The sequence below is a fragment of the Perognathus longimembris genome, chromosome 2 (assembly GCF_023159225.1).
Source record: "Perognathus longimembris pacificus isolate PPM17 chromosome 2, ASM2315922v1, whole genome shotgun sequence".
Lineage (NCBI taxonomy): Eukaryota > Metazoa > Chordata > Mammalia > Rodentia > Heteromyidae > Perognathus > Perognathus longimembris.
In genome coordinates this window covers 127,212,765-127,225,270 of record NC_063162.1, presented here as the reverse complement: position 1 = coordinate 127,225,270, position 12,506 = coordinate 127,212,765, and the positions used below count along the sequence as shown (strand labels likewise).

General features: G+C 36.1%; 1 protein-coding gene across 5 annotated transcripts in view; it reads right to left on the bottom strand.

Annotated features, from left to right (window-relative positions):
- Window positions 1-12,506, bottom strand: part of St7 (suppression of tumorigenicity 7) — a 204,289-nt gene that overhangs the window by 65,486 nt on the left and 126,297 nt on the right. For all 5 annotated transcript variants that reach the window (XM_048340114.1, XM_048340111.1, XM_048340110.1 and 2 more), the window contains 2 exons: window positions 11,513-11,667; window positions 9,258-9,355 (listed from right to left, as the gene is read on the bottom strand). In XM_048340114.1, the coding sequence (XP_048196071.1) occupies window positions 9,258-9,355; window positions 11,513-11,667 (253 nt within the window). The remainder of the gene's footprint in view (window positions 1-9,257; window positions 9,356-11,512; window positions 11,668-12,506) is intronic.

The following is a 12,506-nucleotide window of genomic DNA, read 5'->3' as shown; positions in this document are numbered from 1 at the left end:
AGGATGAAAACAACAGTTTAAACCTTTCATGTTTGATTTGTATCTATTTAAACATTTTATTAGTTTAGCTATCCATGTATTGTTTCTTGAGAGAGAAAAGTAATGGGAAAATTCTTACATATTTTAAGGCAGAGGTAATTAAAAGAGAGCCTCAGCCAGATTCTTACTAGGGTCAATGCAAGCTTAGCCTAATTAAAGTTTATGGAACTTGGCGTGTGTTAGATTCAAACAGCAGATACCATTTTGTTATATTTGCATTTGACATTATTTAATTATAGTTTCATATAAAGGCATAAATAGAAAAGACCCTCTATATGGTCATTTTTTTCCAGTGGTTTTTAATGGCACTATGGACCATGAAAGGGAAGAATGAGTTGTTCATTAGCCTCAAAGCCCATGAGAATTTCCACACAGATGTATGTTGAGAGGCATAAACATAAACTAATAAGAAAATGTCATTTTGAAAAAAAAGAAAGAAAATGTCATTTTGATCACTAATTCAAAGGCAAATATTATGTAGCATTTGTAGAAAGGTAACACAGTCAATACGTGTTCTACAAGGACAGTTAAGTCACCAATTAACTAGTCCTTCATAGAAGCAACGCATACCATAAATCCATTCACTACTGAGAACTAAGAGAGTTGTTAAAAGCTGCAACTATGATGAAGAACTTCCAATGACAGTTTTCTGTCTCTCAAAGCTTCAGTGCTAGAAAGTTGTCTAAATAATTGTCTACTTTTTCCTATCAAAATTATGTTCAATTCATTTCAAGGAGGGAGTTTTTCCTTAGAATTTGTGTAAACAAGACCAGCCATGAGTTCACACAGTTCCTAATAAAAATACTTTCAGTGTGGAACTTCTTTTGTTCTTGGGTCAGTTAAAGGTAAAACCAGCACCACTCTGGCCAGTGCTGAGATTCTCTTCTTGAACTATTTCCCACTCCCAAAAGAATTTTCCATAGCTTACTTTCAGAAGACTAGAAATTTCCTCTCCAAGATCCGAAGTCTGATAGAGGAAATTTCCCTACCCTAAACTCTATGGTAAAGTGAAAGTTAAGGAATCCCAAGGATGAGCTGTTATAGAAGAGAAATGGAAATAAGTTTTCCTGGTGAAAAGAAAGGTTGCTATGGCTCTTTGAAACTGATGGGTAACATTCTAAGTAAAATATTTCTATACCACCTTAAACATCTTAAAATCAGACTGTGCTCTAGCCCCAAGCTCATGAACAACCCTGGACAATTTGATGCATATTTTGGATAATTTGGAAGCAGACTCATGGACAAGGAGACCATATGCATCCTTCCCTCTGCGATGACATGGCACTGCTCTCCGGTTCTAGGAGTGGTCTCAACAAGCAGCTAAACATTCTGGCCAACAATTACTGTCAGAAAGGCATACTTTGTGCCAAAACCACAATCACTGTGTTTGGCAAACACCCTTCCACATTCACATGGGTAATGGTAAATAACTCAATTCAGGAGATTAACTCATTTAGTTATCTGGGACAGAGCTAACAAATACTCATTCTGGCAGGAAGCCTACAACAAGGTCATTTGAAAAGTCAGCCACATGGAAGATTCTTTCAGGGCAACGAGAAGACTGGTACTCCAACCTGAGTACCTCCTGCACATCCTGCTCTATATTCACCTCATCTTCCATTGCTCTCTGTCCTTTCCAAGTCTGTCCACTAATCCCAGCTGGCACCTTCACCTATGATTATACATTTCCGAACAGATCTATACACCTATTTACAAACACAAATCTGACATCACTGTTTCTTTTGTAACTCACAAAAGTTTCAGCTCCTTACAAGGTCCTTCCATAATGCCGTTATCACTCGTTGACCACGTTTTCACACAATGAAGATTTTGGCACCTGGATCCAGTCAGATATTTGACCTCAAGACCTTGCTTAGTGTATAAGATGTCAGATTATAATGAGTGTCCTATTTAATCATAGGTGATAAACTCTTTTAAAGTCTCAGCCTCTCTACTGTAATTAAGAAACCCAAAGTCAGCCAAACTCCAGATCTTGACACCACAGTTATATTATATCTAAATTTAAATATGCAATGATATGACTAAAGTAACATACTGAAATCTAGCTACCTTAAACCACTGTTCCCACCCATTGTTGGTTAGTTTCACTAAGACCATTCATGCCTAGCTACTTTTGTCCCTGTATTTTTTAATCAATTCCCATTTTTTTTATTTCTATAAAACAGCTTCATAAGAGGATATAAAACAATAGATCACAATCACAACCATTTCTGTGGTTTACATGTATTTGTTAAGTACACTAGCTGGCCTTTCTTTTTTAATTTTTAAAATTTATTGTTACTGTAAAGGTGATATATGGAGGGGTTAAGGGTACATAAGTCAGATCAAGAGTACATTTCTTTTTTAACAGTTACCCCTTCCCTCACTCTCTCCCAGTTTTTGCCTCCCTTCTCCAGCTACAAGTTGTATAGTTCGTTTTCAACAGAGTATATAGTGAGTACCACTACTGCATTTGTGTACTCTTTGTCCCACCATTTCTATGCCCCCTTTTTTCTCCTCCCCCAATACAGATAAATGAACAAGCAAGACAAAGGAAATGAAAACAAAAGCACCAACAACAACAAAAAAAAACCACTTCACTTCCACTTCCCAGTGTTCATTTCAATAAATATTATCTTATATAGTCAGATGCATTTCTTTTAGCTCCAGTGATATAACACTGTCCTAGTTCTACTCCTAGCTTTCCAGTTGCTCTCTCTTATAAACCATAGTATGCTTCTTCTCTTCTCAGCCTGACAACTAGCCTTTACCACTTAACTTTTTCTCTCTTCTCATATATATGATCTCATTTAATATCATGGCTTTAAATCATATGCATATAATATCATCATATACACATGGCTTATTAATATTAACATATATGATATAGGTAATACCTATACTTCTCACCTGTTGAGATCCATATCTAATTACACGAAATATGCACCTGAGCTATAACAGGAAGGGCTCAAACTTAACACGCCCCATGCATAACTTCCCCCCACCCAACACTTTTGTTTCTTTATAAACTACTATGAAAATACACACTTACTAGATTTTTTAAATCCCTCTTCCTGGATATAATGTAAGCTGGGTATAGGATATGACCTTTATTTTGTTCATTGAGTAAACCAATGATCAAAACAGATATGAAGCCAGGCTTTGACAGTTAATGCCTGTAATTCTAGCTACTCAGGAGACTGATAGCTGGAGGACTAAAGTTTGAGGTCAGTTTTAGCAAAAAAGTTGGTGAGACTTCATTTCCAAAACAGTTAATGCCTGTAATTCTAGCTACTCAGGAGACTGATAGCTGGAGGACTAAAGTTTGAGGCCAGTTTAAGCAAAAAAGTTGGTGAGACTTCATTTCCAAAACAATAAACAAAAAGCTGGGCTAGAGGATGGGCTCAAGTGGTAGAGCACCAGACAAGCAACAAACTGAGCAAGTATTAGTCCCTGAGTTCACACCCTGGTACTTACAGAAACAAAACAAGCAAACAAACAAAATACAAGCATCGACTTTTAGTAAATATTCCATATATTTTTGAATAATATAGAAATGAATGGTTTAGGTCAAGGTAGATATCAAAGTAGATAATAAAGGCCCAAAACAGAGCTGTAGGGAAGGAAAATAAAAGGAGAGAAAAGATATACAATGTTAAGATCAAATTAGTTCTTATGACACCTTTTACTAGTTTAATTCTGATTTGCATTTTGTAAAGATGAAAATCAACTCTGCTTAAAATCTTTACATGATCAGGTGTGAATTTGTACAAGCCAAGAAAAGAGGCTAGAAATTCCACATGTTCATTACCTCAATGAGATGGCATTTTAGCAAAGGAGGAAGCATTTATAATTTCCTTTTCCTTGGCTTTCATGGTATGTACAAATTAAACGAGACAAAACAGGAAAATCTCTGAGCAGTATGTCTGGCATATAGCAATGTTCACTATGTAAGTTGTTGATAACAAAAATGGAAAACCCTCTAGTTCTCAGCTGATCATTCTAAAGATGATGCCAATGCAGGAAGGATACAAACTCAAAGATGAGATAACTAATGATAGCTTCATCTGAATACTTTTATAAAGAGCCAAGAGTAAGAACATGAAAGGATAATTAGCAGCTTTAACTTTCACTTTTAGGTTAGGAATGCATTCACCATGATCAAAAAGCACATGAGAATTACTTTCAGGGAACCTGATATGGCAGTGAAACTTTCAAAACAATGAAAATATATACAGAGTATCCATACCAGACCTGAAACTATGGTTGGAAATGTCCTCAGGAAAGCCTAGCTGAGAATTTTCACAGAGGCTATCAATGTGACCTTATTTGGAAATCAAGTTTTTGGAGACTTAAGTTAGGATGAAGTCATAAATCCATTATAACTTTTGTCCAAAGGAGAAGATAGAAAGTTGAACACATAGATACAAATATACAGGGAGAATGGCCACCTGAAGACAGGCATAGATTGAACTAATGTGTCTAAAGTTAAGAAGGGTAAAAATTGCCAGTAACCACCACAAGTTAGAAGTAAGGAAGGATTGCTGGCCTGTAAGGAGAGCACAACACTACCATGCCATGATCTTGGACCTCTGGACTCAATTTATTGTGAAAAAAAATTAAGTATGTACTATTTAAACCACTCAGCTTATGGTTATTTGTTACAGGATCTCTAGATAATAAATGGTCATATGTCTCTCTCCCCTTTTTTTTTGTTTTGCTTTATTTTTTGCCAGTCCTAGGACTTGGACTCAGGGCCTGAGCACTGTTCCTGGATTCCTTTTTGCTCAAAGTTAGCACTCTACCACTTGAGCCACAGCATCATTTCTAGCTTTTTCTGTTTATGTGGTGTTGAGGAATCAAACCCAGGGCTTCATGCATGCAAGGTGAGCACTCTACTGCTAAGCCATATTCCTAGCCCCAATAAACAGTCATATGTCTCACGTTAAGCTAAAATCATAATACTGTTTGGAAATAAAGAAAAACAAAAATCTCTCAAAAAAAGACATATAATCTTACTCCTACCCATTTTCTCTATATTTTAAGTATTTGTTTATGCTTGTTCAAGTGGCTCTCGACACCATAGGGTTCCTGATACTTTTTCTTGGGCCCCAGATCAAAACTATTATCAGAGTAATTTTTGTTTTCCTTTTACATTCTTGCACTGTCATGAAGGTCCTAGAGGTCATATGTGATAACACAGCAGACTACATGGAAAGTCAGACATGAGACTTTGGCTGTATCCTATTGGGCCAGACACTTAGGGAGATTTGTAAGAATACAAAAAGAATGTCTTTACTTGTCATTATTTGTTTGAATATAGTAATTTTTCATAAAATATAATTTGTGGTAATATATTTGTAATTTTTATTTTTAGGTGACTATTTTAAATGTCTTAATTTCTAAGGTTATAAGTGTCAACAAATAAGCCTATATATAAAATTTTTGAGGTCCTCAGTAATTTTAAAAGAGTTCTGAATAGGAACAGATAAACCAATTTAGTATACACTCAAGTGAAATTGTCTAAAACAAAAACAATCCAAAATTATATGCAAAATATGGGTAAATATCACAACTTTCATGTATACATTTTTAAAGTGAGGCTCCATGGATCCTGATGCTAAGTCAATGTTAAGTTTATCTCATCAATATTTCACTGACAGTAACAGTATTTTATTTGAGTCACGTATAATCTGGCACAGTGGAGTTACACAAAATTTTCTATAGCCAGAATTCCTGTATTCCCTTTTCTTCCCTTCCGAGTATTCCCTCTCATTCACCAATTAACAGTTTGCCCTTCCCTAAACAAGTATTTTTTTGTAAATGACAGTGTTCAAGAGGATGGCATCCTGATTGGCATTTTTATTTCCACTTGAAAATCTGCTCTAGAAAAGTTTAAGACCATGCACATGGGATGGCTGTGTCTTTATGAAAAATTAGATCCTCCTGCCTAAATGCTTTATTAGCAATCTGCCTGAAATCCTCTGCTTGACTTCAAGATGGGTTATGTTCATATTTTCAAAAGAGTGAACCTTCAGTGAAGTCTGACCTGTGACCCAAGTGGAGCCAAACAAATCGGTCCTCACTACAAGCAGCTCCTGTAAGGCTGGACTTAGCTGCAGTTTTGACAGAAGCAAAGGTCAACCCTTGCTTCTTGGTTTGGGGTGTGAGGACAGCTGGAACTTCTGTAAGATGGGGCATTTCTTTCTTTAATATATTTAGAGCACCTCTCTACTATGTCCAGCAGTGTTCTTTAAAACTATCACAATAGTAGGACCCAAATCTTCTGGATATCCCATAAACCCACAGAAAAGAAAACATGGCTTGCTGATTAATTCATTCAACAAAAAGAAATCAGTTTTAGGTGATTGCTACAATTACCCTGATGAGATCACCCTAATAAGATCATTACAGATTGTACACATGTACTGAAATGTCACACTGTATGATGTATATACAATTAGGTATCAATTAAAAAATAAAATGCATATTTAAATTTTAAAATAATTTAAATTAAAAAATCAGGAAAACTGGGAAAGAATTGTAAGCCTACCTATTATATGCCAAGTGTTTTCACATGGTCTCAATTCTCTCCATCAATTTCCCTTTTACGTAAAAACCATTATCCCTGATTTATGGAAGACTAAATGAAATGCCCATAAGTTAAGTAAATTTGCTGTGGATTTCAAGCTGGCACAGAGCAAAGGTGAGATTCACATTTTGGCTCTTTGACTCATTGCCCAGTGTGTCTGTCTTCCATGGCATCTCAGACTTTCTCTCAAATCTGTATTTGAATGAGGTCAATAAATGGAATGGAAATATACAGCAATGTTAAATGAAAAGCAAGTCATAGTAGATGCACGGTAGATAGATACACTGATTTAATCATATGGAACTTTACACGTATGTATACATATATACATACGTGTAAAATTGAATAAATATGTAAAATTGCATATTAATATAGTTGCGTGCATATACATGTATCTACATGCATGTATATATGATAATCAGAAAGAGACTAAAAAGTTAAATAATTAGAAATTAACCAGGTGTTGGTAGTTCATAGCTGTAATCTTAGCTATTTGGGAGGCTGAGATTGGGAGGATTGTGGTTTGAGGCCAGTCTGGAGAGAAAAGTTCACAAGACTCCTTTTGAGTAAAGTAAGTTGCAGCTCACTTGTCATCTCAAGACATGCAGAAGGCTGAGATTAGGAGGATCTGCATTCCAGGCCAGCGTGGGTTGAAAAGCCCACAAGATTCCATTTCCCCAGGGAGAAGCTAGACATGGTGACACATATTTGTGATCCCAACAAGCACAGAAAGGCCAGTGTAGGTGGACATAGCTTAGATACACACCTAAGCAGGAAATGAGACTCTATCTCAAAAATAACCAGTAAAGAAAAACAGGGCTGGGCTGGGGATATGGCCTAGTGGCAAGAGTGCTTGCCTCGTATACATGAGGCCCTGGGTTCGATTCCCCAGCACCACATATACAGAAAATGGCCAGAAGTGGCGCTGTGGCTCAAGTGGCAGAGTGCTAGCCTTGAGCAAAAAGAAGCCAGGGACAGTGCTCAGGCCCTGAGTCCAAGGCCCAGGACTGGCCAAAAAAAAAAAAAAAGAAAAGAAAAACAGGGCTATCGGTATGGCTCACAAGTGCAAAGTCCTGAGTTCAAATCCCAGAAATACCACAAGATAAATGTTATTCATATGAATTTTTGTAAGCTCAAATTAAATAAGATTACCGAAGTTTATTCCTATGGGCATTCTTGTTTCAGGTCAATTAAGATTATGAAATAAGAATATACATAAAACACCTAGTTAAAGGTTGAATGTGGCTGGGCCAAGTGAAGATGAAGAAATATCCAATCTTTCATTAAGTTCTCATCTCCTCAGAGCCAAAGTGACAGACAAAAGTTTCTTTGCTATATCAAGGGATACAATTTCTGCAAGCTGAACATCTTTGGGAGCAAGCTCCTTCCTGTATTTGTAGAAATCTTTTCCTAAAATTAGCTCTTATGTGATGTAACATTCTTTAAAAATTTTCTTTAGCCAAAAGAATGTGATTGTGGGAGAGCACATTCCACCTTCATAATCTTCCTTGTCTTCATATCAGTATCACTATTACCATGAGTATCACTAGTATTACTAGTACTAGTTTATGAAAAGGATTTCTTACTAACTCTAACAGCAACAAAAAATGTGGCAGTTTATTGTTTTCTCTTAAAACCACTCTTCTGCTTTTAAAATAATACAGTAGTAACCTCCCTGCGTTTTAGTTTCATTTTAAAAAATCTTTCCTGTTACCTATTTTCTTAATTCTAATGTTGAATACTACTGATCAATTACCCTGATTCTCAAAAATCTAGAAATACCTGAGTGAGTATAATAGGATTAGTGAATAATATTACTGAATTTGAGGGTAGTAATTTTCCCAATAATTTATTCAAATTTACTAACAACTGTGTACAGTTGTTAGCTGAAATAACTGATCTGATTATTGGTTTCCTGCTACATCTGCTAAGGTTTATTAATAAGAACATCTTTTAGTGTATGCATGAGGATGTGTGTATAGTAGTAATAGTTGTAATAGTAGTGCTGGGGATTGCACTCGGGGCTTTGTGTTTTCAAGGCAGATCCCCTACCATTTGAGCCACGCCCCAATCCTTCTGCATTTATTTTGTTTCTCACATAAGTTGTTGCACTTTTTCCAAGACCAGTCATAGACCATGATCCTCTGTCTGCCTCCCGAGTAGCTGACATTACAGGTGTGCATCACCACACCTGGGTTATTTCTGAGATAGAGTCTCATTAGTTTTGCCTAGGCTAGTTTCAAATCACAATCCTCCTACCTCTGCTACCCAAGTAGCTGGAATTACATATGAATATCACCATGACTATTGTATATTGGTATGTGTATTTTAATGTGCCAGTCAGTCTATTAAAAAGCATTGTTCATGTATCATCTCATTTAATTCTTAACCCTGAGAAGTTATTGTGAGAAATGTTACTGTTATCTCATTTTATAGAAAACTAGGAAACAGAGGTTGTCCAACATCATACATCTAATTGTCCAACATCATACATCTAGTTAGCTGGTAGCTGGCTCTGAGGCTTACCATGCCATCACTGGCTATGTCCATTAAGTCCATTTAGTGGACTCCTGTCACTCTAAGCCAAGTGTATTGACACTGATCCCCAACACAAATCCGAACTCACATCTCTCATCATTTTCACTGCTTCCCTGGTTCTCCCGAGTCTTCTGGCACACATTGCTAGCCTTCTTTTTATGTAGACCAAGACATTGGTATCTCGTCCTGAAGGAGAAGATATAACACCAAAATTTAAAAAGCAAAACAAAAACAAAAAAACAAGACTTTTCAACTGAGCAGCAAGAAAAAGTACAGAAGCTCATTTGTCTTTCCCTCAATGAAAAACCAAAAAGAGAATGGACTGCCTGGTTGGCCTTTCCCACCAGTAGGAGCATTGACAACTAATTTTGTTTGTAGTACACTGATTACTAACTACAGTTGAAGTTCAAATCATACTCAATCCATACTCTTGAGTTAGGATGTGGAATATTTGATATTAAATAAAATCTGCCACACAGTGCTAGGAAAATGAACCTACCCACACCACCTCCAGCTTACAAGAATCCCATGTTCTTCAAGTGTGCATGCTTCTGGTGAGAATGCAAAGAGGTGAATCTCAGGTTGCATCCTGATGAACTGCTTTTTTGTGTGTGTGGTTTTTTTTTCCCATTTTTGACATCAAGTCTGGAGAAGCCTCATCTTGAACTTCTGTTTCATATTATTCCTTCTCTAGCACTAGTGACATCATAATCATCTCCAGGTCCCCAAAGCAGTTGATTTTAGATGGCAATATAACACATTCCAGATATGACAATAGAGTATGCAACAAAATGAAAAACTACCCTAGTGTTAGAGAAAGCACTGACAAGCTAAATACTTATAGCAATACTCACAAAATGGCCCTTAAAAGTACATTAACAACTTCTTATCTTAATCTTTTATTTAATTATGTCTTTTTGGATACATTTCCAGGCCAGTGAGAACATGCATATGTTTAATCCTCAATAAAATTACCATGTTTGAGAAAAATATGACACACCTGTTATAGATTAAGTATATGTATAATACGCAGCTATTAAAAGATGTTAAGACCAAAGTCTGCACATTTCAAGTTTTAAACAATGAGAACAAGATGTGTGCTGAAAAACTGCCAAGTACCTACAAATTATTTTAAAGATGTGATTATATTTTCTTGGATAAATTGAGGCAACAGGTTGAAAGGATTTAATTTAGAGAAGAAAAAGGAAAATTTCTGAAGTTGTAATACAGGTTATGTAATTGTGCATATTCATTTTCATTTAGTTCACAAAATAGACATTTACTACAGATCTGCTAAATGCACTGTTACACTTTTTTGAAAGTGAGATAAGAAAAATAAGTGAGACAAGGATGGTGATTAAGGGCCTTGTTAACATATTCTAACTTCAGAATAAAATAAAAACCTAAGTATTGATGACTTGTGTGTATATACTCCTGTACATATAAAATATAAGACAAGATTTTGCTGGCACCTTGGTTTTAGAGACTAATGCAGTCAGATCCTATATCCAATCCAAGTTTAATATTAAAATTTAATTGTATAATCCCAAGTATGAAGGAGATGTGTATTCAATTGCCAAATTGAAGGAGGAAGGAATGAAGTGATAGAAATCCCACCATAACGAAACAACCCCAACATTGTTTCAACCATGAAAACACTTTTTTTCCCATAAGGATCACTGAGTTTCTGTTTAAATAATGAAGATGAGTCAGGGGCCCAGGGAATTCCAGAAATCACTCTCTCTTATTTCTATTTTGCCCCCAAATATCACTAGCTCTTAGGTTAGTATACTATAGTTTAAAAAATTGTCTAAGATTTTTATAGAATGGTCTTAATTAAAAAGGAGGTGGGGGTATTTCCAGCATAAAAGAGATCATGATGCTTTCTCTTAAATAAGAGCTGCATACTGATACAATTAGCAATAACTGTTATTTTCTAAATTGTTCTACTTCAATCCATGTTGTAGAACACCTAGAGGATAAAATCTTTGATAACAGAAGTATTAATTTAAGTCCTGTTACCAAACTGGAACACAAAGTTGTGAGACAAAAAATCCTAAGGATTCTAGGGTGAAAACAAAGTTTCTATCAAAGGTTATAGCTGATTATTTATGGCAATAGGATACTATCAGAAGGAAAGGGAATATGAGCATAGGTAGTAATTAAATAACTGTCTACCAAGTCCTCCTGTAGGAGGGAAAAAATGGTAATTAAACAAGAAAGCAAAAGCCTACATTTGTTCTTATCTTAGGTGAATCAAATTTTGTACTGGTCTCAAAACTTGCTCCGATTTATCCTTTTACACTTCTATTTTCCAACACATCAACCTAGAGAAAACCTTACTATGTTGAGCTTCATATTGGGATCCATGGTGTTGTAGCTGTTGAGAACGCCGGTAACAGCCATCTCCAGCTTTCAGGGCCTGCTTAAACAGCTTTTCTGCTTCAGCAATGGTTGTTGCTTCCTCTTCAGCCAAGAGAATATAAGCAGTTGCACACCTGTCCATTCAGATAATAACCACCATCAATTTTAAACCCAAGGACATGGCAATAGATTGCAGGAGTTCATGCAGAAGGGCAAGGAGTTATGCCGAAACATGCAGAGTGGCCAACTGGTTCATGCACCCATTTGTAGCTGTTGACACAAAGTAATGGTACAAAAAAGAAACATCTGGAGAGGTAAGACACTTAGCCTTAGGATCAAAGGGCTCATATATGGATGTCACCCCTATTAGTGTGTCACTTTGGGCAAGTTATTATTCTGCCTCCCTGATAAGGAACAGCATGGACTCTGTTTGTTGGCAATGTTGCTGTAAAGGTTAGGTAAGGAGAGGCATGTGAAGCACTCTGTACAGAAGCCAGCACATGGTGTATGCTCTCTAAATGTCAGCTAATAATGGCAGCAACTATAGCTATTATTCAATATCTCCTTCTGGCATCATGCGTAAGCTATTATTCAATATCTCCTTCTGGCATCATGTGTAAGTTTACTAAACACAACCTAAAATTATTAAAAAGTAATGCTTCAACAACTCATACCAGTACTGATATTCTGCTTCAAGAATACTAGAAGCTACAAACACTGTTAGTGAATAGCTGAAAATCTGAATCAGTCAGGGTAGCTAAAGAGAATTAGAGCTCATCTAAATACAAACTGCTGTATGTTGCTTATTATAAATTAAGCATTATACCAGGCACTTAACATATATCACATCACATAATCCTTTCAACAATCCTCTAAGGTAGAAATCCAGAAACAATCTACAGTTAACTAATGAAAAGGGGAAATGGAAGCCTTTCAAATTATATAAGGAACAACTCACTGCCAAAGAAAGGGA